This window comes from Scatophagus argus, chromosome 19, assembly GCF_020382885.2.
Source record: "Scatophagus argus isolate fScaArg1 chromosome 19, fScaArg1.pri, whole genome shotgun sequence".
NCBI classification, from domain to species: domain Eukaryota; kingdom Metazoa; phylum Chordata; class Actinopteri; family Scatophagidae; genus Scatophagus; species Scatophagus argus.
The window spans coordinates 17,273,222-17,299,663 of NC_058511.1; the positions used below are offsets into that span (position 1 = coordinate 17,273,222).

Below are 26,442 nucleotides of genomic sequence, written 5' to 3' on the forward strand. Positions count from 1 at the left end.
GTTAATTCATTCAAAATCTTTGCAAACATTTTAGCACTACATAGCAAATCTCAGTTCAGTCCAGGCTGTTTGCAGTCCTCTCGTCAGGTCCAGTAACTGTAACTCGAGTTGAGCTATTTCATGTGTTAATCTCCTGGAACTAATTGAGACGTTCTTGTTCTGTGTTTTGGCCTGTTTAACAGCTATTACATAAGCAGATATACATTTTCTTGCTGCTTTGCGTCTCTCCCAGTCTATGCTTCCCTCACATGGGCACAAACACAAATATCTTCTCTCTCTGCAGACATTCACAGTGAGGATGTGAAGGATGATTTAACTAGTCACTGACAGAGATAATGCTCTTATGACTGTATCCCAGGCACTGGGAATGGCAAGAGTTCAGTTTGCTCGCCTTAAAAACCCCTGTTGCCCTGAAGCCATATAATATAGGAACTTGAGTGTTTGCTAATAATTAGTCAGCACCTGCACATGAGTTTGAATAGGAATAAAGTTGATTCTTGTAGGAGATGCTAGGCAAATATAGCTTAAAGACATTTACCCTAAATTGATCTTTGCCACATTTATACTAAATACAAAAAAATGCAACAGTATCTAAAACACCTGCACGGCAGCAATATTTTAGCCAATATGTTTTCCTTTGAAAGGCCCTCATCCCCTGATGTGTTGGTGGACTTATCCTGAAAACAAGGCTTTTATGCAGAGCACTATTATCTGAAGCACAATCTGGGGCACATTGTGAATGAACAATACCATGAATGTGACCTTTCAGAAAGTGGCAACACTATGATCAGCCCTGCTGAAATGCCCGACAGAGGATTTGCCTTGAGCTGACAGGGCAAGCGCCCCATCAGAACACACACCCCTCTTCTTGTGACCATCCAAGCCTCTCTGGCCCAGTACACCATGCTCGATTTAAATGTTTTTTTGTTTCTTTTTCTTCCATTTGCTGAATGTGCTGCGATGTACGAGCTGTGGTTGAAATGCGTGACTGATTTAATAAGGAGAGTGTTTCCGAGGAGGGGGCTGCAGCAGTAGCTGCGTTCTCACTCCAGCTCAGAGATGGCCCTGTAAAGTGGTTCGATGCCTACTGCATGGGGCCACTTTCTGCTGAGCACTGGGTTACACACGGCTCCACATCAAGAGGAATTAAATCAACGCCGCTGTTCTCGGCATGTCAAGACTGCAGCAAGGGGCAGCTTAGCTGGATTTGCTTTAACGTGCTGTGAGAACGTGCAGGCTGGTTTGAATGGAAGACAGCAAATCAGAGCAGAGACTTCACTCATCCCCCACCACTTATATACTGTGTATTATATGCAGAAACCAAAATGTAATAAATTCACTCAAACTTCTATTGCTTTGAAACCATAAAACCGTGAGGGTGTTTTATCTCATTCTGTCGACCCTGAGATTTAATTATGCGCATCTGTGCTGTTGTCAAGTGTGTGGGAGTCATATAGAATATTCTAGTAATTAGTGAATAATGTGTCTTTTAAAAGAGGGGATGGGCAATCCCCTCAGGCCTGTTTCAGCTCTCTCTCTTAAAATAATCCTCACAAAGTATGTGAGGGAGACGCAAGAAGAAAAAAAAAACATGACGTAAAAACATTTGTATATTGATACAACTGATTCTGTTTGTGTCACCAAGGGTGACAAAACAGAGACTGAACTAATTGAATAATTTATGTAATTAATTATCTCAAGATATTACAGCACAGAGATGAACTCAGTATGCAGGGATCTAATAAGAAGCGGACGCTAACAGATGCTGCCTCTGTTCAAACATGATTTGAGAGGGTGCAAATAAAAAGGATGAAAACAGATGACTAGGATTAAGTGTTTTTCTGTCTTTTATTATTGTTTTACATATAATGGTGACAGCAGAGTAGGATAAGCCAGACATGACATGCACAAAATATATCAAAACTCTCTCTGGGAAAACTGACAACTCAACTGCCGTCTTCTTTCTTTCACACAGCAACAGACAGAGAAGGGGTGAGGATGGGGGTGAGAGTGAAGCGAATAAAAATTTGAAGGTTAGAGGTAAAGCCCCTCCGGTGTGCCCTCTTGCTTCTTGTACAGGACGTTTTCCTTGGACTTTTTGAAGTCTTCGTTAGTAACTTTCATACGGCGCTCCCGCAAAGCCATGAGGCCCGCTTCTGTGCAGATGGCCTTAAAGACACACACAGGGAAATAGGAGAAAACAGGGAGTTTCAGTAAAAGAAGAAGGGTTTCTGTCAAAGAAAGATGTGTGCACCTGCAGAAATACAGGAAAAAATGGGTGCTGGGAGTTCAGTCTAATACAGCAGAAACAAAACTCAGCAATAACACTGCTCTGCTCTGTCATTTATCATTTAATCCAGCTATGGGTGTTTAGCTTTCCTGCTTAACAGGGTAAATAGATCATTTCCAAAAATTAACAAGTGGTTTTTATTTCACTTTTATTCCCTATGACAACTGCTCATCTTTAAAGTGAATTCTAAAAGACATTATTTAAACTGAGCACAGTTCAGATCACAAGATGAACTAAACAGCCACCTCTCAGGCCCTCAAGGGAGTTTGACTATTAAAACATACGGGTTTGAGTAGAAGTCACACTGCTTTCATACCCGAGTTTATATAAAAGTTCAGAAAAGAATTCTTTTCTGCTAAATTCTGGATAAATGACATCATTTATGTGGTCATCTTGATGATGTTAAAGCAATTAACGTTTTTATGAGCTGGAAACCCACTCGAAGTGTAATTCTGTCAGATACCACATGGGGGCAGCAGAGCTGAGTCAGTGAAAGGCAAAAGTGAAGACATAGAGCCAACACTCACGGACGTAACACAAATTAAGTGCTGATGCTACAATACTTGAGGAAATCAGAACTCAAAACTGCCTTATATTGTTTTCCCCGTTTTGCTGAGCCACAGTGTCAACTGGCTCGCTGCCAGGAGCTCACAAAATCAATACATGGCTGTAATCAGAGAACAGAGGCAGAAAACAGGCAGAGTACCGGTACATCTCCAGTGCCAAGGTGCTGTTTGACGGGACACAAGCTGCGCAACATGTCAAGAAAGAATGCTAAACTGGGATCATTATCCTTAGTCATCACATGCATGTAAGTTTTGTCTATGGTTGGACAATGTTAGGGCTGGTCAAAACTGGCAAGTAGGCTTTGGATCCAGCTACTGCAATCAGCTAGAAGACCCGTTTGCAGCTGAGAGTGGACAGTCTCAATCTTACCTTAATGTCTGCTCCTGATAAGTCGTCCTTTGCCAGGATGAGGTCATCAAGGGTGACATCATCTGCTACTGTCATGCGGCTGGTGTGGATCTGGAAGATCCTCCTTTTGGTTTTCTCATCCGGCAGGGGAAACTCGATCTTCCGGTCGATTCTCCCTGAGGAAGAGAAGAAAACAGAAACACCATAAAGTGCTGCTGCGAGGAGCTCCTTGGGAGTTTTGCTAATCTAAAACGATGACATTTTATTTAGTTGAGTAACACCAATGATCAAAACCAATCCGATTAATAAAACACAGTGGTGCACCAACTAGTCTCATCATCTGCCGGCCCATTTCCCAACTCAGTTTATTTTCACAGCAGTGTCTTGTCTTGCTGCATGCAGCCTTTTCTCACACAAAACTAGTGAGTGTGTGGCTGAGTGAGGAAGCGAGTGGCAGAAAAGTGACCGTGAATAAGAACAGAGCAAAGGAAAACATGAGTGTGTTGTCAGTCTGTCAGTAATGTAGCCTGCAGTAGTCTACATGCCGTCGGTGTGATGTTCTGTTGTGTTGTTTCCAAACTTGGAAAAAGTCTTAGAGTTTAGGGTACATTTATTGTGCGTTACATATAGTTTTCAAGGGTACTATGCCGAAACCACTTTGGTGATGAGATGAAATGAAGATATGAAGAGTCAGTGACAACTTAAAGCAATACCCATTCAGACGCTTACTGACCAGGTCTGATGAGGGCCGGGTCCAGGGTTTCTATCCGATTGGTGGCCATGATCACTTTAACGTCTCCCCGCGAGTCGAAGCCGTCCAACTGGTTGAGCAGCTCCAGCATGGTCCTCTGGATCTCCCTCTCACCACCAGAGTTTGAGTCATACCTGCACATCACAGGCAGGAAAACATTTATCTTAACAACTGCCCTACAGACTCCAAGGATTTCAAGCTCGTCCGTCGTACACTCTCTTGTTTTCACTGACTCGTTTAACGGAGTTGTTTGCCGTCTTTTCCATGCCAGTTAAAAGGGCCGTCCACATATACAACACAGACTCATTTATTATTTATGTGAGTCGATATCCAACCAAAGTCATGTACAGGCTTGATGATTTAAGTAAGTTGATATACTGCACAGCTTAACAGTTAGATGATGAAGCTTCTCAGCCTGAACTGTATGCTGTTATGTACTGAATAAAAATAAAAGACTAATATATCAAAACACAGTCGGTAGCGTCATGCACCTCTGACTCTTCAACGCCTTATAGGATACATTATCAGTGCTCAGAAGCTCTCAGTCTGTCACATTCCATCTAAAATAGTTTCAATACCTCTTTGTGCCAATGGCATCAATCTCATCGATGAAGACAATGGAGGGGGCGTGCTCCTCTGCCACCCTGAAGAGCTCTCGGACCAGCTTGGGCCCATCTCCCAGGTACTTCTGGATCAGTTCTGAGCCCACCACACGCAGGAAGGTGGCTGATGTCTGATTGGCTACGGCCTTGGCAAGGAGCGTCTTACCTGAAAAATGCATACAAACATACACAACAGTTTATAGTTCCTAAAGAGGTTCCAAAACATCAGTCCGTGAAATCCCCTGTTCACAGTTTATAAGATATTTAAACTGATCTGCAGTCTATTCATTTGGAGATATTTTCAATAAAAGGGCACTGTGTGAATAAAATGTGACATCCTGTGAAATTTGTTTAAAAGAAATTATGATAAATTCAATTCAATTCAATTCAGTTTATTTATATAGCACCAATTCACAACAAAAGTTATCTCATAACACTTTCCAATTTGAGCAGGTCTAGACCAAACTCTTTAATTAAATTGTAAACAGAGAGAGCCCAACATTCCCCCCTTGAGCAAAGCTTTGGCATTTTGTCTTTCCCATCTCACATTTAATTCTCATTTCGTCCATGTCCAATTCCATCAATTTATACAGTGTATTTTCTTTAACTGGAGTTGTTATTTGAATATAAAGGTTTTTAAAAAATTCAAAATATCACTCAGACCCCAGGTGCCCATCAGAGCAGTTATAAAAGGTCACCTGCATCACAATATTTCATCATCTCTCCTTTGTTCACTAGTAGATAGTGAACAAAGGAGATCCACGCAGATGGGAAGTGGCTTTAGTACCACCCATGATAAAAAAGAAAGTTACTTACTTACTTATATAATAAAACAATTCTCTATCCAATTTGAAGAGACAGACAAAGTCAAAAATTATAATGCCAATAACAGGTGGCGACAACATAAAGATGGAATGCATCCTCTCACCTGAGGGATCTCTGAATATGAGAGACCACGATAAAAATATATTAGTGCATTTACCGTTGTACCCTTAACTAAAGGTTATATTCTTTCTATAATTATTTCATAAACTGAAAGGTGGCAAAGGTTCAGAACAAAGCAGTATGCCATCAGCAGCACTGCAGCAACTTAAGACTATTAGGTTTAGTAATTCTGTTCTACTTGGAACAGTTATAATCTGTAACTCTTTATGCACTAAGAAGGCTGTAGAGACTGTACTGAAATTCACAGCTATGTTGAACTGAAGCTCACTTTTCTCAGCCTTTAATTCCTTCATTAAGGAGACTGTTCAGTGAAGAACAGATTGAGGCTGTAAATGTGTAAAATTACTTTTTCTAATGTGCTATATGATATGACAAAGACTGACAAGTTCACAAAAGCAATCTTCGTCCTTCATTAATTATATGGAAAAGCCTCAGGTCATAAGAATTTTTCATGCGGCTGTTGAAGGTGCAGTTTAACTGTTGTTTTGAATCATTGAAACAGCGTGAGAGGGACTGTAGAGCACATCTGTCTGTGGCATTACAGAGAGGCTGCAGGAGGTTTTTGACAGTTTCTCACCTGCCCTGTTGTGGTGCCCTTTACTAAAGGTCCCTAATGGTCAAATGGAATTTGCCAGTGATGTCAAACTGGGATAACGACACCTTCTTCTTTGGTTTTCTCTTAAAAATACTTCATACTAATGAGACTAAACTGGAAAATTGAAGATTAGTGTAAAAATATATACATAATTCAACCGAGAGCATCAATGAATTGATTGCATTTGTTCAACTTTCTTTATCTTTATTTCTCTACAATATGAAGTGAAAGAGTAGGGCTGTAACAATTAAAATATTTGTGAGATCAGATCATCAGTGTCCAGCACATGCTGACTACACAGTATGTAGACAGATGCACATAATACGAAATCGAAGTACACCAGTCTGGGTTCTGTCTGGAAACTTTTAGCTATTAGAAGCTGAGGTTAGCACAACAAGCTGACTGGTGTGACACTACTGTGAGCAGACATTGTGGTGGTTAAGACAAGGACAGTGTATTGGCTTAGCACCACAATCATGCAACCAATGTTGGAACTGTAAACTGAAACACATCTCCTTCGGTACAAGTTTTATTTCTTTAACTTCTTTTTTTTTAATCATTATGCAGTTGTTGTTGTTGTCTATGTCCCTACTTAGGACAAACTTGCACCAACCTAGGTCTCCTAAACCAGAATATGACATGCACCACAACTTCTCTTATCACTGCATCCCTTTGGGGAAGGCTGGCTGCACTGAGTCTCAAAAGTTAAAGGGATAGTAGTGCTCTAAAATGTCAGTTTTCTATTGGATTTACAAAAGTTTGAAAAGTGCTGATGATAAAATGTTCGACAGAAGCACTTACCTGTGCCAGGTGGCCCGTATAGGATGACACCTTTGGGGGGTTTAATGCCCATCTCTTCATAATACTCTGGATGTGTGAGAGGCAACTCCACAGACTCCTGTATAAAACATAAAACTGGAGTCAGCCTCAGTAACTCAGTGAAAGAAGAAAAAAAACGACCAATCAATACTAGCAACTATAGTCCCCATTCAACCCTACATGTGTGTACAGATTTTTGATTTTGTATCACATTAACTGTTATTGGCATGGTTTCAGTGAGGACTTGAATGAGCAGCCAGTTCCTTGATTAAAGGGCTGAACAATTAATAAAACTGTAACATGGCTAAAATGCAACACCAAAACTGCAGACCTGATTATTTTTTTTGTTTAGTAAAAGACAAATGTGTCACAATATGCCATTACAAATGAAGCACTGTAGTGCTACAAAGATTCTCCATATACTGTATTCTCCAGACGCAAGGGACGGCTTTTGTATAGACCCCAGCCAACTAAATGAATAAATAAACAAAGAAATTAATTAATTAAACTTAAAATTCATTCCAAAATTACCATTCCAATTGTGACTCGCAAAAACTTCAATACTCGTCAAAATAATATAATGTTTCTTGCATATCATTCAGCTCTACTCTAATTTAATATTTTCAACAAAACTTGTTTAAGATTATAGTTTGGGCCCTGTGCCTTTTATAAGGCAGGTTAAAGTGCATTTGTGATATACCTTGATCTCCTGGATCTGGTTGTCCAGTCCTCCAATGTCAGCATAGGTTTCTTGTGGGGCCTTCTCCACTTTCATCACTGTCACCAAGGGATCAGTGTCATCCATGAGTACCCCAATCACAGCATGAACCTACACATGATGGACAAGAATAAGACAGTTAATAAGAGCATGAACAACAATGAAGAAGAGAGATGGCTGAAATTTTCAAAACGTTCTACAAATGTTTCCAGGAATTGTAGGATACTTTGACTTTACTTAAGTTGACTCTCAATTACTGAACATTATTAAGTGATGCAACTATAATTGTTATTTCCTTTTCGTAGTCCTGTGTGTCACTCTTTATAACAAATATCTCTAAATTAAAATAAACGCAACATAAAATAAGGATTGTCACTGAGTATTACCTTGTGGTTAAGCAGGACAGAGCAGCCGGGCTCCAGCAGATCTTTATCCACAAAAGACAGGATGCTGACATAGTGTTCTGAACCCACAGAGGTGGAAACGATGGCGTGGTTGTCATCAATGATTTCCTCTAGAGTGCCCACAGACATAGGAGTCCCACGCAGGTCATCCACCTTTGACCTCTCCTCCTGTAAAATTAAAACAAACAAACAAAAAAAAAAGGACATGAATAAGATAATTGTACATACGTTCTTTCCAAACATACTGCACAAAAAGAAAGCGAGGCACATATGTAACAAAGGCTGACCTCCTGTTTCTCCTCCAGAGGTTTCATTTGCTCCTGGTTTCTGATGAACTCCTCCTCCATCAGTAGGTAGTCTTTGATGCGCTCCTGCTTCAACAGTTTCAGGCGGCACTGAGTGTGAGGGGTGACTGATAGGCAAACACAGAAAAGTATATTTAAAATCTACTTTAAAAAATACATAAATGCCAACTTGATTCAACAAGATTTGCTTTTACTCTGAAACTTGAAGGTGGTCAGTATCATGCTTTCCCCCTCACATTTCCACATGGAGTTACTTTCTCTTGCATTCCCTTTTTTTCAATATTTCCAAACAAGAAGCTCCAATAGTACTACGATCTCTCTACCAGGCATGTCAGGTATAATTGCCAAACACAGTTCCAGGTGTATTCAGTGAACTCAAATAGGCACCTGACCTAAGAATTATATACTTATCATAAATAACACAAATGCAAAAACTGAGATAGGCCACCAGACAGATAAAATGCATTTTCACAATTCTCTGACTCTTTTTCAGCTCCTTACCCAGTGGTAGTTTGCTAGCAGCATCTGGTCCCTTGGTCTTCTTCTTTTTCTTGCCAACTCTGGTGGGAATTGGGGGCTCGTACTTCTTTTTCTTATCCTTCAGTTGGTACAGATTGAGATGACATGGCAAAAGATACCAGAAACATATACATAAAGCTCTTAATGAAGCCTGTAGTCAACAAGTGTTTAATAAACAGCATGTGTGTCTGGTAGGCCAGACAGTGAGAAAAAGGAGCTGAGGCAAAAGAAAATATCTTAGAAAGCTAAAGAAAATATCTTAGAAAGCTAAAGAAAATAAACAGCAGGCTTGTCACATATTACAGCCCTAATTGTCACGTAAAAACATCCTTAAGGAGTAATATTTAACTACCAAATTAGACAAGTTAATTAGCCAACAGAATTTTTGTCATTCTCACCTTATCATCCTTCTTGCCCCCCCCTGGACCGTGGCCTCCACTCTGGCTTTGACCCTAAATAATATCGAACATATTTTTTAAAAAATGAATAGATAGGTAGCCAGCAGAGCAGAGAACTGACCGTTATAGACCGCGATTTCCTAAATATCTAATTTTCTGAGTTGTTTACAGTAACGTTACAGTAAGCTTACGTCCGTTACCTAATAGGATTTCTAAAGTAAACATGTTTAATTAAACTACAAACTGCAATATTAATGTCATCCACGAAGAAACATTACATATTTATCGAAATAGGGGAAAAAGCTGCCACAATAATATGAATGACTTAGCTAATAAGAGCTAGGATAACCAGTGCTGCCAACGGAGTAAAAAGCTAATGCAGCTAGCCTTCGTCTAGTAAGGTCTAACCCAGTTTTTATTCTGTTGTTACTTCACAAATAAGACAAAAACACCTTGAATCACATGACATCGTGAATATTAACGTTTCAACCACAATGAGCGGGGTTGTATTGGCGAATAACACAGTTTAGTCAAATAAATTTTCGAGCTGCGGAGAAAATTGCTTGCTCACTTACCATTGTTACTTGTCGCTCTGAAGTGACGTCAGAAGGTACGGTATCTCTATAGGACCAAAAAAGCGCTGTCGCTAGAGTAGTCCACCACAAAAGTACCCGAAAAATGTGCCTTCAGTACAAATCTGTATAGTTAAGGTTTCATTCGTAAATTGAAACAGTGACGTTTTAGGGGACCAATCAGAAAGTTTCCATGCAAACAATAAGTTCAGCCTTTTAAACGATTTCTTATATTTCTTTTATTTCAAATAACTTCTCAGAAATTATGACAACGCCATGGATATTTTTACTGACACGTTTTCCTGTAGATTTACAGAAACACAATAGCTTTATGCTCCACTAACTGAATTAAGTGAAAATAGTGTAATTTGATGATATACCTCGAAGTCTATGAATTTCAGTTTAGCTTTCACAGTTGTCCATATATGAACTTCCTGGTCTAATAAAAATAGCATGTTTTGTGTTGTTAATAATGTTTTTCCTTTGAACTTTATTAAACTCATTTTAAGAAGTCACGTGTCATGTTGTCCTGGTTGCTTGTACATTTTGGCTGACTATTTATGTGGGTCATCATTAGAGCATGTACAGAAGCGACTGGTCCACTTATTCTTGTATTTTCCACCAGACAGAAAGCGGAAAATTGTATGTCATGAAGATGAACAAAAGAACCAATGTGGTTAACGGGGGTGTAGTTACAGCTGTGATTCAGGAAGTACAGCAGGGTGTCCACTAATTGGAAGGTCGACAGTTTGAGCCACTGCTCCAGCTACATGTCAAAGTGTCCTTGGGCAAGATACTGACCCCAAATTGCTCCTCATTCCAATGGTGTGTGAGAATGGCTGAACACAGAAATAATAATATCATACGGTGCTTTGGATAGAAAGCACCATATTGTTTCTGACAAGCAGATCTACACCCTGCATAGCAGCCTGTCTCATCAGTGTATGAAGGTGTGTGTGAATGCAGTGTGTGTTTCGTTGTAGGGGAAAAACAAGTCCAAGTTAATTTAATGCCATCTAAAACATGTTAACATTCGGGTAAAAGCAGCAAACTTAACAAGAAAAGGCATACTTTGACTTTTTGACTTTAAGAACAACATTCTCAGCACTGCACAAAATCTGGACCTGGATGTTCAAGAGCAATGAGAATGCAGTCAAGCTGCAGAAATAATATTGTCTTAATTTTGTTGCTGGACAAAAGCATTCTTCGCTGCATATATCTGACTAACACCACGTGCCATGTAGCCTCACGTCCTTAGTGTTCAGAGGCTCTCTAATTGGCTTGCTTGCTCTTTACACTCAGTAATTATGCACACAACACTGACAATGCATCTCAGCAATCCTAATTAAGTCATTAAAGTAATTAGCTAATCGTTCAGGGCTGTCACTATTTGTGTAGCTAACCCCTCAGAGGTCGGACATGTTTGTATAAGTGCAAACATTACTTGACTGCCACAGACTTTAACTTGACTCAGAGTCAGTATCAGAGTGCTTGCTGTCTAACGTTAGCTTTTAAAGTAGAATATTTCAAATATTACATTATAGCTACATAAGAGGCCGTTCCTCCTAAATGTCATAGTCATAAGCAGTAAAAAACAATCCTTAAAATTGCTCATATTGTAGTCACACATTTGTCATGTCTTTACTCAGCTACAAAGTTTTTACATCTTTTGTTAACATAATAATAACATAACCAGCTAAAGCTTACTCCCACTGAACCATGAATGCTACGGCCCCCTCTGCAGCACAGCACAATCAACCACACTGTCAGATCTCGAATGACTCTTCCATTAGAGTGTGTTTCAAATTGTCTCCAACTCAGTGAATACAACAACAGTGTCAGTAACTCTCTGGGAGTTGTGACTCAGAAAAGAGCTTTAACAAAGAGTCTTTGTATGTCCTGTAGCACACACACACACAGCGTCTCGCCTGTCGCGCACACAAACACACGTATGTGTTAGTGCACACATGCACACAAACACACAAAGCTATTATTATCTGTGTAGGCACAGCATCTCTGACATATTCTCTGATTCTCTATTAGTGAATTTTGTGTGTGCTTGAGTGTGAGACTTTGTGTGTGCAACATTTTTTGCAGTTTGTGTATCAGAGTATTTTGTCTCCATAGCAAAGAGTGGAGGCTGGTAGATGCAGGTTATTTTTTGCCAGTTCTTTATATGATAGTGGATTTCAGTAGTACCGGGATTTGTTCATGTATGTGTTATTTTCTCCCTCTCTGCTGTTAAAGGTCCAATGTGTAGGATTAAGGAAGACTCATAACTTCAGCAGAAACTGTATGAATATTGAACATTCATAATTATGTTTTCAGCACTGTATAATCACCTGAAATTTAGATTTTTTCTTTACCTTACAATGATTCTTTTAATAATTATAATAAATAACACATTTTATTTGTAGGCGCCGTTCAAAACACCCAAGGTCAACTTACAGGGCATAGAAAATGAAAGCACAGAAACAACACTGTATAACATTCAATCAATCTCAATGCATAAAATCATTGAAAATGGAGAAATTGAAGTGGCAGGAAAGTAAGGAGGTAAACCATCAGACTGAATATGCCATTTTAGAGAGATGAATTTTGAGACAGGGTTTTGAAAGTGTGGAGGGAATCAGTATTACAGAGGTCTGGAGGCAGGGAGTTCCAAAGGCATGGGGCAGAGTGGTTGAAGGCTCTAAACCCCACAGTGGTCGAGCGGGCGGGTGGAACAGTGAGGTGAACAGATGAAGAAGACCTAAGAGTGTGGGAGGGTGTGTTAATGTGTAGAAGTTCAGAGAGGTATGAAGGAGTGTGGTTATGGATGGCCTTAGAGGGGAGAAGCAGAATTTTGAAGTCAATTCTGTAATCGACCAGGAGCCAGTGGAGCTGCAGGAGGACAGGAGTGATGTGATTGATGGAAGGAGTTCTGGCGATGATGCGAGCTGCAAAGTTCTGGAGCAGTTGCAGTTCATGGATGGACTTAAAAGAGGAGACCAAAAAGCAGAGAGTTGCAGTAATTGATGTGGGATGTGACCAGGGCCTGAATGAGAGTGGCCGTGCTGGTAGGTGTGAGAAATGGACGGAGGCGCTTAATCTTACGTAAAGAGGAAGTGGATCTTCTTCCATGGAGTCCATCACGTTGCACCGCCATGTTTTGACAGTAGCCTAAAAGGGACAATCCAAACACTGACTCTTTTTTTGCCTTTTTTTAGCAGCCACTGTAGGGAGGGTGTTAGTAGGGGTGCTCAGTTGCTTGCAGTCTGCAACCACACTGCTGATGCCACTAATACAGTTAAAGGTTTACACAAATTAAATGTTTAACAGTTTATCATTGTATCCTATTCTATATCCTTGAATTTGGCTGAATTGACAATCTCTGTTGTCAGTGTGAACAGCTGTAGCTAGCCAACTGGTTAAGCTACCTTTAGCTGCATGAGTTGTCTGAAAACGCTGTCTCTGTCTGACTTTTAAAATAATCTCCCTTTACATGCATGTGTTTTCTTCACTCTCCATATGTTTTGTCAGTGCCACGCACCATCTGAATCTCACCTCCTTCTTCTCAGTTTACGCTGTGAGCTGCAAAGATTTTGCAACAGATGTCTCACGGATATAGTATTCTTACAACCATTGTAAATCATCCTAAAAAAATCATGGTGACCATGTAAAAAAATAGATTATGGGTTATAGGTTATGACAGCATTCTTAACATTCTTCGTTTGTAAGTTTGCTTTGCAACGTCTTGTCAAAGCAGCACTGAAGATGTTTGTCTGATCTCTTGTTATCTGGAAAACAGACACGTTCAAGTCAGATAGCTGGCGACATCAGAAGCAGAGCCTGGAAAATAAATATAGGCATCTTGAGAGAATGGAGATGGCGATACCATCTGCTTTAATCATCATAATATAGTGTCCACCCGTTGTTCTCCCTCTTTGCCACTTGCACAATTTACTGGAGGCATGTTATGAACAGTCTCAGTCTTTCTGTCTTCTGTTCTTTTTGTTCTCTGCACTTGCTGTGTATCCAGATTACAGGGAAAAAAGACAAACCTAACACCACTAAGCTAAAATCAGATAATGAGCCGTGGAGTCACTTTTCCCCACTGCATTTATATCAATACCAACCTCCTACAGACCTGGACAACATCAGTGTGTGAAGATGTCTGCATCTGTGCTTGGATAATGTGCAGCAAACCACAGAGACGTCTCACATAATAGGTGTCATCTCAGACTCAGAACACCATCCCTTCAGCTAGAGGTCTGCTTCGTTTGTAATCAGGTTCTTTTGAGGGGTTTTGTCCTATATTTGTGGGCTACTGAATGAAAGCAGCGCCAGAAGACGAGAGCTACTGAACAGCATGTAATATGGCTATGTGTGAGCTATGAATGATTTGAATGAGTAACAGTCAGTGACAGTCTAATTGTAAAATTATGCATTCTGCACAGAAGGGAAACATTCAATTAACAAGAATTGGGCTTCTCTTTCATTTTATTTAATAACTACTGTAAGACACACAATCAAGAAACACCCATTTCATTAAAGCTATTTTTTCTCATTTATGTCCTTTACAGTGACAGATACAGTAAAGCGGACATGGATAGTGGGTGTTGCAAAGTACTGTGGATGAGTGGAAGTTGCAGTTAATTGTGAAGTAGTGTGTATTTTATCAGGTCCTTAAGGCTTGAATTGAATGGCTCTAGGTAGGCTTTTTTATTACCATGGAAACTGAATTCCTCAGGAAGGAGCATTCCAGTAGAATGAGCTTGGTCCAGATGTGAGACTCCAGCAAGCTGGCAAATATCAGTCATTCTGAGGTGTAGCTGCTGGGGGTCAGCTTGCTAGCTGATGCAAAAGATGTATCACATAGGCTAGTCATAAATTCTTGTCTTGTAAGGAGCCCCAGAGTGGTCATAGAGAGAAAGTATATATACATCGAGGAAGTCACATTTTACTACAACGGAGCACTCGAAATGCTATTACGTGTAGGCATGACACATTTCGTTTTCATGTTTTGGTTAATTCATGTCCATGATAGGAGTGGAGCCGAATCTGAATTTGACAGAGTTCACCCTTTTGCTAACCCCCAGAAGTTACTTTCTAACATGGATCTGCTAAACAAAATGGAGAAGAATGCTACTGAGCCCACGCATGGTGCTCCCTTAGCCCAAAGTGCATTTCACAATCAGTACAGATCCAGCGGAGATGATCTGTAAAATGTGCAAAAGGAAATTCAGCAACACATTAATGCAAGTCACTCCTCGACTTCATGTATCTTGGGCAAAATGTGTAGTACTTGCCAGACAATCGTGATTTATACCAACCTGCCCTGAAGGGATACTGGGGCTGGTTTAAAACAATGCAGAGCAAACGTCTAAGGTTAATCTACGAACACAATTAATTTTATGTAACAGAGCAAAACCACAAACAACTAGGAGTCAATAATTGTTGAAATTTTTTTTGATAACCTGTATAAAATCATATCTAAATAGCTCTTTTTTATTTAAGGAGTAGCCAATGGTGCTGTTTAATGAGTTGTGTGGGTCTTTACGCACAGTGGGTGTAATTGGATTAAAACGTTCCGTGCTGATATTTTAGCTCTGAATTCAAAGTAGCAAGTATGCTTACCCTGTGTACATAAATAAACCAAAAGTTGGGAATGGGTTGTATCTCGTTCCCACCAAATTAATTAAGTGTGGGAATGAATTCTATGTAATGTTACACATTAGTGTTTTGAGCACTTGATTTAGCAAAATGGGACCTCTCTCTATACACGTGATATATTTTTCTTCTTTGTGGCCACTTGGGGCCTCTGTAGTCATATACACCACCCAAAAGTTTTTTTTTCTTTATTTGTTTTATTCAGGGAGGCAGTCCACAGTGTCAGTTTGTCCTTACTCCACTCGTCCTCTCAGCCTTTTGTGTCCTTTGAAAAGGATTCACGCTGTCTTCCTCATCTGTCCACACTAGTCTCTGCCAGCCGGTTGTTCATGATGCCAAGGGCGCCCACCCCTTCAGAGAATCCGTTCTGACGTGAAGTGGAGCTGGACTGGCGTGGATGACCAATGGCCATCTCTGAAAGCTGCTTCTGCATAATAGCCAGATTCACCTGTAGGTAGAGAAAAAAGATAAAGAAACCAGCAGATGAGGAAATGTTTACTGTCTGTGTTTGGAAGTGGTAGGCGCAACCAGTGAAGCCTTGCAAAACGAACATTAATGCAATGTGTTGGCAGCAGGCACTTCTGATTTCACAGGTGTGACACAGGGCTACCACATGGAGTTCCTTCTCTTCTTTAGCGTGTCCATTTAACTGAGCAAATAGTGAACAAGTGTGACTGACAGAAACCAGATGTTTACTCTCCTGCACACCCACCTTGCCTTTTCAATTTTTACCCATCAAAGCAACGTGTAGAAAGAACACAACCGATGTGTCTTGCTGTTTTACATGTGTTGAGTCAACATTACATCAAATGGAAAGGAGCTGTTTAACACAAAGTTTTATGTATTTTTAGCCAAGTGTAAATCGCTTTGATCCAGACAACAATATCTCAACTCATAGCCCCACTTGAGATTGACATTTTTAATTTTGAATGAAATGTGTGACAGATACTGGCTGGATGGCAATGAAATTTGGTACAGGTCTTTGTGTTCCCCTAAAGATCAATACAATGACTCTGGTGATATTAGATCTGGTATCGTAATTAAATTAAGATGAAAAGGTGCAAAACTAATGACATTTCCATCTGCCTCAGCTGTACCCGTCAGCATGTTAACATTAAATACAACCGCACAGAGCCTTTGGCGGAAGTGTTGCTGTGACTACAATACAGATTTGATAATCAAATTTGATCATTAATAATCAATAATATCATATTAATTTATACCTAAGATGTGTTTAAATAAGGTGCCTCATAGTTTCCCAACATCAGGTGGTATGTGAATGATTGAGAGATTGAATAATTTTCAGATGTGCTCTCAGTGGAACTCCCTAAATTTGATCCTGTGAACCTTCAGAGATGTTGTTAAACTTGAGATGACCACAAAGTAATTTCATTGCATAAAGACACAATGTCATAACCCCTAATCTTCAGTGTCTGGATCTACGACTATATTATATTGAAAAATCCTTCAAAATGCAATGCCAACCCCACTCAACAGGCTGAAAAACATTTTAAGTTCGTGTTGCCACTTAAATTTCTAACTACAGATCTTCACTGTCTATACAAAAATGAAATGGTAAGTGTTGTGCGATGCCACAGCGTCTAATTTGTTCACATCTGTGAAATGTCTAGACCCCCCCCCCCCTCCTTCCACCCCTCACTTCCTCATCTCTCTCTCTCATTCCCCTTCCCACAAGTACAGCATGTACAAAGCCAGTTTCTTCAACCTCACTGGTGTCATTTCAGAGTGAATGTACACACAGAATGTTGCAGTGTTCTGAATTGCCATTTTGTTTCAAATTTTGTTTTATATGCTGTAAATCACTAACAGATCAGCCGTCTGAAACAGGGCTACAGACCAACAGGAAAACACCATTCAGACTTGCTGTCAAATGGCAGGCTGTAAAATGAATTCCTGTTCCAGACATCTTGCTATCAGCAGTCGGGACCTGATTTGGCCTGAATCAAACTTTGGCCAACTGTCTACAACCACGTTGTTTTGGATTTAAAAGCACTGTAAATGGGAAATAATTTAATCAGCAATTTTTGTGCTGAATAAGAATCTGCAAACATTCCAACAGATGGCTTTGAGCTCACTGCTGATGTCATCATGCTAATGAGCTCTCACTTACACTGTTAACAAGTTTAGCAGGTATAACATTTATTATTTTCACCCTCTTTTATTGTTTTGTGAGCATGTTAATATTTGCTAATTAGCGCTAAAGTGCACCTGAGGCTGACGGGCACATCATTAGTTTTGCAGGTATTTGGTCAGAAACCAAAGAAATTTATAAGTTGACATTTTTATGCAGTTCATACTGTGGGGGACACAAGTGTACCAAATGTCTTGGCAAAGCACCCAATAGTTGTTGCGATGGTTGACTTAAAACCACATATGCCAACCTGTAGGTACTGCCAGAGAAAAACTGTGGGATCACTTAAGTCATTATCATCTTTAAATAATGAATGTCCCATCAACATCCATCCATCCAACCATTTTCTATACTGCTTATCCGTCAGGGTCGCGGGGGGGCTGGAGCCTATCCCAGCTGACTACGGGCGAGAGGCAGGGTTCACCCTGGACTGGTCGCCAGTCAATCGCAGGGCCAACACACAAAGACAGACAACCACTTACACACACACTCACACCTAGGGGCAACATAGAGTAGCCAATTAACCTAATGTGCATGTTTTTGGTATTGTGGGAGGAAGCCAGAATGGTCAAGAAAACAATTACCTGATTTTCTTTTTATGTACTGCCTCAAACTTATTTTATCAGAAGAAACACAATATTGTTTAGGATATGGCCATGTAGGCCTACATAGTACACAGCAATATGTCTTCATATTTTAATGTTCATTTTTCTGTTTGCCTATAAATTGTCTTACATCTGTTTTTATCACATCCTTGCTACAGCATCACACCATTCTGCTTATTAATTTTCTCAGCTACTACCCTCAGGCTCTGTAATCAGAGTGATCATCAGGTGTGAATTTAGATTTTGCTTTGGATCCAGTTTGGAAAAATCCTGACCTGAATGAGCAAGGACAACTGAGACTGCTGGGGGGTTACAAGGGCTGTTAAAGGGCTGACGTCAGTGAAGAAAGGCCACTAGTATTCAGAGAAAAGGTACGCATAATATGTATATAGCCTAAAAAGGAACATTAGCATAAGTGCTCATCAAATTATTAATCATACTACATAACTGCATGCTTTCATTCTATTTAGACAATAACTAAGACTGGTTTCAATAATAAGAAGTATGCACAGACCGTAATATCATTTGTTACACGTATATTATGGTTCATAATGAGAAGACTGCCATACAGCATTGCAAATTCACTACAGATCACGATGAAGAAGATGACTGCAGGCTGGCTAAGGAGTTAATAAATGCAGTAAACATGACTACAGGGAAGCAAGATTCTTGACTAAATGTTTTTCCAGTCACTCATTTGAGCAGTGTAATCAAATAACTCTTGCAGATAAGTAAGTAAATTGTGTGTTAAAACACGTGATTACATTAGACAGGCAGCATGTCGCACAAGCTGTCACAACTTGCTCCATCCGCCCTGAAGCTCTCACCTTGTTGGCTGCTAGAAAGTCCCTCATGGAGATCATCTCCCCTGACATCCTGCGCCCAGTGTCAGTCTCGCTCTCGTTGATGGCGTCCGTCTCAATGGAGGGGTCTCTTCGGGTGCGAAGGTGACCTGGGGCCACTACGTTTCTTCGCGGGTGTCGATGTGGGTGATGACCCCTCCTGGGAAAACAGCAACGGCAGGGGCCTTCAAGCCTCCTCAGCAGCCAGTTGAGGACCTGCTTGATGATGATGGAGATGACGTTGAAGAGGGAGTAGATGCAGCAGACGCCGGTCAGGATGAAGAAGAAGTTGCCCAGCCGGTATGCTGCTGTGGCGTGGCCCTCATAAATAACCCGCTGACTGCTTACCATGTCTCCAAAACCGATGGTGCTGAAGGCCACAAAGCAGAAGTAAAGAGAGTCCAGGTAGCCCCAGCCCTCAGCTGCAGAGTACATGAAAGAGGCACAGCAGGACACCAAGACGGCTGCCACTCCTAGAATGAGCATGACACAGTAGACCGAAGGCTTCCAGCCAGCCAGATCCTCTCCTTTCACTCCTCCACTCCCCCCAGCTCCACCTGCTCTGTTTCCTTCAGACACTTCCCGACCATTATGTGGGAGCACAGCCTTGTTATGTCGTCGCTCATGACAGGACTTGAGGATGACGGCAATGACTGTGATGACTCGTTCCAGAAAGAGGTTGAAGAAGAGGATGGTGGCCGCACAGCCGAGCAGGCCGTAGAACATCAGGAAGACTTTTCCTCCAATGGTGGCAGGAGTAGTCATCCCAAAACCTGGGATCCACATGAAAACACATAGACATAAGTAGAAATCTACAAGCACTGAACATATAACAAGCTAAAACGACATGAACGACATTGAATTCTTGCCATCAGCTAGTATAAGTGTCTCTAAATTAAAGGATTTAATAAAAATGTTACCTTCACTTAAAAAGTACTCACACTTACTGAGTGCCTCCATTTTGTTCGACACACAGACTCCCAAATAAAACACAGTGCTCTAGGTAAATGAATGGATTAATTGTAGAAAAGATGAATGTGGCCATCTGCTCCAGCTGACGTACCTTTTAAGCCAAACTCACATCCTCTCTGTCATAAACAGAGATGGCTAATTACTGATCTTCTCTTCTTCTTAGTGAAAATTACTGCCTCAGTCCACTGGGTTGCCACTGGTGACGCATTCTTCCTCTCTATCTGTCACTCACTCACTTTGAGAGCCAGTCCAAGCACATCACCGCAATCAGTCCAAAAGTGTCGGTTTTCACAACATTTCACTGTATTCCCCACGGTTATTTGGCAACTGAAAGACTCACTGGAGCCACTTCACATCTCAATTTGATCACTGTCTCTCATTTTCAAAGGTTCGAACCCATTTAACTGGTTTTACCCGCAGGGGAACCAAGAAGTCGTTTGTGTGAGACTTCTCTTTGGCTCCTGTGTACTGGCAGATGAACAAAAGGGAGTCAAAGTAAGGCCTTTCTATTGACTGCACCGTTCTCAGTGATGTCTCCCTTTCATCCATCATTTAACACTGAAAGCTCAATGAAACACTGTCCATCTGCCTGCTTGCTTTCCTTTTTCAGTTTATTACATTCATAAAATTGCTGAAAATTTTAACACTTGTTGTAGTTCTTCACGGAGATAATTAAGTCTCTTGCACTGGGTTTTGTATTGAGATGAAGTGATGGCATACAGGTATAGCAGCTGTAAATTTGTACAAAATGAGAGCCCTTTTTACTCCAAAAACAAAGATGAATGTTACTGTAGCTCATGTCATGAAAACTCTGCAGCATGACTAATTGCTAGTGTGCCAGAGGCAGGCTTCTTGTGGAGGATTTGATTGCCTCCACATTCAAATTCATTCTCCAGGCGTTAATTGGGTTGGAGTTTTGTTCCATTTCCAACAAGACAATAAAACCAAATGGGCTGGATTTTATAATTGTGCTTTTCTCTCCTTCTTGTTTTGTGAGTTTGTTTAAATGTGATGTTGATGAGACATTTAACCTGGTAAATACACAGTACATGACAGAAATGAGAGGAAAAGTTGCTATACTGTTAGTATGATGTACAAGCCTCTGTGGTAGTCTACCTACAGCCAGCAACTGGTTAGCTTAGCTTAGCAAAAAACTAGGAATATTGAAACAGCTAGCTTTGTCTGTCCTCAGGTAACACCTCTAATGTTCACTAATTAACATTCTATATCTTCCTGAAGTGTTTTCAACAATTTGAGGTTGCCATTAAACTCAAGAAAAATACAGGCCAAAACAGACCAGCACATACCCACCTGGGTGGGTATGTAAAATGGATAGCCAGCTGTTTCTCCACTTCCATGCTTAGTGCTAAGCTAAGCTAAGCTAGGCTAACCAGTTAGCTAGGCTAACCAAGTGTTGTGAAATGGGAGGAATTACTGGTTCAGTAAATTTTTATGCCTGTTCTGGATTCTTGTTAAAATTTAATAAAATAAAATAATAAATAATAATCACTAAATAATGCCCTCAGTGTTAAATATAAATGCAGGAGTCTTAGTCATTTCTGTTATAGCCATTACTAGTACTTCTCTCAACTCTGTTTCTGAAAGATCTTCTTTTTCTGTTTGTTTGTCATTTTCGTGGTTGTATGTAAATTACCCATGAGCCTGGGTTACTGTTGCTCCAGAGAAATCGGTCTATACAAATTAGCCAAGGAAGTACATTTCCAAAAACTTTTCCAAAAAGCTCATTTTCAAAAAATGTTTGAGTGTTTCTTTAAACTTGGCAAAGAACTAATAATGTACAGTTTTGTCATATATTTTAATTGGGTCAGTGAAGGTGAGGTCTTATAAGGACATATGTTCTGAATATGCATTACTAGATAATCTCGCTTACACTCTTTTGTGTTTTCATCCACACTCTGATGAACGCAGTGCTCTCCCTGTGGATGCAAAAGGATTATGTGTTTCTGAAGTGCTTTCCCTTAAGCTATAAACACACTGCAATTAGGAGTGTTGTGCTAAATGAAAATCATAAAGACTTGCTGCTTTGGGGATTGATATAAATTAATTATTAGAAAATTTCTCTGATTTTTGACTTCATACAACTGGATTCAAAGTAACAAGTGGGACATTGTGTCTCTGCAGGAGGTTACAGCAATGATGGTATCAAACGATTTTTTCATAACGCATCTGTCATTTGTAAGATCAGAGATACAATGCTTTCTCAGTACTATCACAAATCAGTGGTTAAATTATTTACAGCCTCCAGCTGGGGTTTGTAGCAACAGTGGAGCCATATGTTACTGGGAGACTACTTGATGCTACTTGATGACGTCTTTACTAAGCTGTCAGAGGATGAGGAAAATACAGAAGGGCTGCCTGTACGGCAAAGGAAAATAATTTCTGAGACGTCAAATCTCAAAAACCAGTCTAGAAACACAGAGTCTGAAGACTTTACTCACACAATAATGATGAAATGCATTCCATTATGAACTTGATACAGTCTAGTCCTTCATCAACAACGACAGCTTCTAGGACAGTTGTCTAATCAGAAGGCCTATCAACTGTCAGTCATCATGAGTCACTTCTAGGATGTTGAATTGATGCTACCTGTCTGGTACTGAGACAAAGTGGGCGAGCATGAATTAGAGGTATACACAATGAAAGATCAGCAGGTTTATTGTGACTGTGTATAACGGTGTTATTGGGCTCTGTTTATCTACTCTGTCTGCCAAATTTACACCAACACCTCCAGCAGTCGCAAACAGTCCTGGACACAGCCGGTGCTGAAACGGAGAACTTGTTGTGCAGCACAAATCTTGCTCTGATGCCTTCATTAAATTTCCTTTTTTCTTAGTCTAGTTTTGCTGAATCCAATTAATCAAATACTAAGGGAACAACTGACTTAAAAAAAATGCTGAAGTGGATCTCTTAACAGTAAAATAAACATGCAGAGATGGAGAAATGAAAAGGTATTTCTTGGATGTGCATTTCTCAAATAAGAAAAAAGAATACTGACTTGTAAAGCACAAGTGTTATGGCTTCATAATGTGCGTGCTGGCTTACTGCATGGCTCATCTGTTCAGCTAAATGGATCAACCTTAACCCCTCAAAAAAAGAAAAAAATGCACGAGCTATGTTCTGCTTATGGTTTCATCTGCAATGTCCGAAAGTTTGATTAAACCTAATGTGGACCCTTTATTTGTCAAAACAAAATAGTGAGAGACGCAAAAAAAGAGACTTGTAATAAATGGATTGGATTTGACAGGGGTTGTTGGAAAGTCTGCAAAAGAAGCAAAACTATGTCAGATCCAATTTGTGACACGAATTAGTCAAATAAAAGAATAACATACACACGCACACAAAGTATATACACGCAAGATAGTAAGTGATGGTATCTTCAAAGAGGTTTTAATAGTGGATTTTTAAATTTATATGTATTCAGAAAAAAAGGTAAAACTGGCCGAAAGAATTAGCATTTTAAACTGTTTATAAAAAGGCTGTTCATCCATCTCACCAATGGTTGATACCACAGTCCCCACGAAGTAAAAAGCGCCGGTGAAATCCCATCGAGGTCTGATTGTGTCCACACGGATCCCCGCTACATTGGCCTCCTCGTAGTTTCTAAGGAAGTTATTCAGGTCTTTCTTACTCAGGTTGTACCTCTGGCTGAAATGCTCGAACCTCTGCGCCCAGCGCTCCTTCGCCTCTCGCTCCTTTGGCTGCTCCAGCGCTGAGAAGACGGCGGCTCCACAAAGGAGATAGATGATGATGAACAACGCCAGCAGCAGGAACCTCGCGTTATCCTCGTTAACAGGACCGGAGCCGCAGCAGCAACCGCTCCTACATGCCATTATGTAGCTGTTTTCGCCTTGGTGCAGCTGTCGTGAAGGACCTGTGGCATGGTGGTCTCGATTGAAACGCACAGTCCTCAGGAGAAACGCTGACAAAATCTTTTTACGACAAGAAAGTCCTGCGAAATACACTTAGACTGCTGCTCAGACAGGTTGTGATCGAGATGTCCATGGGTTTCTCTGTGCAGTCCAAGTCCAAATCGTTCAGGCGAACGCGTCCTCTGACCACCCTTCTGTTCATCTCCGCACGCTGTACTCTTAGGTCTTGGTTGCCAAGATGCTCAGAGAGGCTCAGGGATGCTCAGACTGCCGCGGAGCAACCTGTGGATGCAGAGAGTCGTGCTGTTGTGCGCTCCGGTTCTGCCTCTCCAAAGAAGTCCCCACCCCTGTGCGCGCATTTTACGCACCGCCGATTGACCACCAACATAGGGCTGAATTTACGGCTTCTGTCCATTCTCCACAGTGTGCGACTTCTATTGTGTCAGATCTGCTAAATTTCATTGGATATGTCCCCATGTCAGCTTGTGCAAGGCATCGTAAGAGCCGAATCTTATAATGAGTCCTGAACCGGCCTGAAAATGTTTGACCTGATTCCAGCCTTAGAGGTTTGATTCAGACAATATAGAACGCGTTTGCATAGTGAGATCAATATCACTTGACCTTTCCGGGTTCTGATGAGGGATTCAAGCTCTTGTCCATGCTTACCCGGGGACGATGTGAGCAAATGTCACAACGGAACGGCGGCTCGAAATAAATTATTCACGATCACAGGGACAACACAGAGCTATTTTGGTGAAATTGGGAATTTGACAACATGATGACGAGTCCCATGAACAGAAGAGCAGCCTTTCTAGATCACACTTTAGTAAGTTGTCTTAGTGTTAACTTGGAGCAAGTTTAACAATAATTTGTATAGACGGAAACAGTGCAAGTTAGATTATTGGAGTTACTATGCCACCGATCAATGCAAGAAATACCTGATGAAGTACAGCAACAGTGACAGTAAATTATCTACTTGAATGTTTACTGTGTGCATGACACATGCCATGATTACAACCATGATTGATTTGAAAGTATTGATAATTCACTCGCTTTTATTTTGAGATTAGTGTTGCACTAATCGATGAACTTTGTCCATGAACTTTTATGTGTACAGGACACTGAGACAAAATGGGAATAGTGTTGATTTTTGCATGCAGGGTTGCGCAACACTGGACATTTTCAGGCAAGTCTTAATCAATATTTCATCTTCAGAATATACTACAGCCTTCAGTTGTATATACTTTAATATATTTAATGTTAACTGAGAGTGTTTATTGCTATACCATCTCATATATAATATACTACACTATGCTCTTAAATGCTGAAATGTTTTACATGCAAAACCTGTCTCTTTCAGATATTTAGTTGTTAAGATTTTTTAAGGAATGAAAAAGTCCAGTGTGTCTTGACAATGGATAGTACAAACACACATTACTAAGACAGACGCAGATCATTTTTTAGTCCCTGGGGACTAGGATATAGAATACCTCCAGAGTCTTGTGTTTCACATTTGACACAGTGGAAGCTGTACATCTCCACATGTTCCCTTGGATCAAAAGGAACTCTGATTTTGTGGAAGTCACTGCAACTCCTGTGGAGATGGGCAGTCAAACTGACTAGTTCCCTCCGGCCTCTCTTCATGTCAAACATGGTGGCAGCTAATGGTGTGATTACCTAAAAAGTGCTAGCAGAAGGAGAAAATAAATACACTGACAATTTCCATTCACATGGTCAGCAATATTCCTCCCACTGAGTTGTTTTCATCTGCTTTGCCACACTTTCCTGTGTGCAGCTCTGATCTTGTGAACAGAAGACACCCGTTTCTTTTAAAATACTTCAGATGATTCTGCTTTCAGCTCATGGAACTTGACCGTGTTGCCAAGTGTTTCTAACAGCCTTCCTGTATACAGCATGCAAATATTAGGCTAATTAAACAATGTGTCCTTATTTCATTGAGCATTCCAGATTATTGAAAAGTGGTGACTTTATTGATAATATAAATCATAGCAGACAGATGGGCACTGGGTCAGCAACCATTGCATTTGTAAAGCTTCCCTCTAAATTTGTATCCCCTGCAGATATGGATCAGCTCATTCTCAACAGGCTGGTTGAAGTAATTGCAATGTGATAAACTGACAAAAATATCAAATTAATTTATAAACGCTGTGATTCCTAACAGTGCTCAGCGTGCATACACTTGCATGCTCATGTTTGTGCATACGCGGCCTTCATTAAAGGTTTGTTACATGGCTAGAACTCAGAAGCATGCATGTGGGTGTGAATAGTTAGCTTATTTGTACATATGGAGACACAACTGCACATACCGTGCATAAATCATGCCGGTATGTGTGCCTTTGACGCTGTTTGCTGTTTCTTTCTCTAGCTTTGTCTTTCTTTGCGTGTCTTTCAATCTATATTCTTTTCCAGTAAACGGCAATATTTGGATGTATAACATTTAAGTTTGCCTTTCATTCAGCTGTAGGGATGCTTGTT

At 40.4% G+C, this 26,442-nt stretch overlaps 2 protein-coding genes across 2 annotated transcripts; both read right to left on the reverse strand.

The window, feature by feature from the left end:
• Nucleotides 1–1,829: 1,829 nt before the first annotated feature.
• LOC124050787 (26S proteasome regulatory subunit 4) lies at nt 1,830–9,925 on the reverse strand. The gene is made up of 11 exons (XM_046373627.1): nt 9,837–9,925; nt 9,262–9,315; nt 8,846–8,942; nt 8,327–8,451; nt 8,022–8,207; nt 7,618–7,746; nt 6,900–6,996; nt 4,535–4,724; nt 3,939–4,090; nt 3,227–3,381; nt 1,830–2,169 (listed from the first exon to the last, which is right to left on the reverse strand). The coding sequence occupies exons 1-11, from the start codon at nt 9,837–9,839 to the stop codon at nt 2,035–2,037; spliced, it is 1,323 nt and encodes a 440-aa protein (XP_046229583.1). The 5' UTR covers nt 9,840–9,925; the 3' UTR covers nt 1,830–2,034.
• Nucleotides 9,926–14,178: 4,253 nt separating this feature from the next.
• On the reverse strand, nt 14,179–24,780 carry LOC124051009 (potassium channel subfamily K member 13-like). Its single transcript, XM_046374018.1, has 3 exons — nt 23,571–24,780; nt 19,070–19,857; nt 14,179–15,933 (listed from the first exon to the last, which is right to left on the reverse strand). Exons 1-3 carry the CDS (start codon nt 23,905–23,907, stop codon nt 15,778–15,780), a joined length of 1,281 nt encoding a protein of 426 aa, XP_046229974.1. The 5' UTR covers nt 23,908–24,780; the 3' UTR covers nt 14,179–15,777.
• Nucleotides 24,781–26,442: the final 1,662 nt, after the last annotated feature.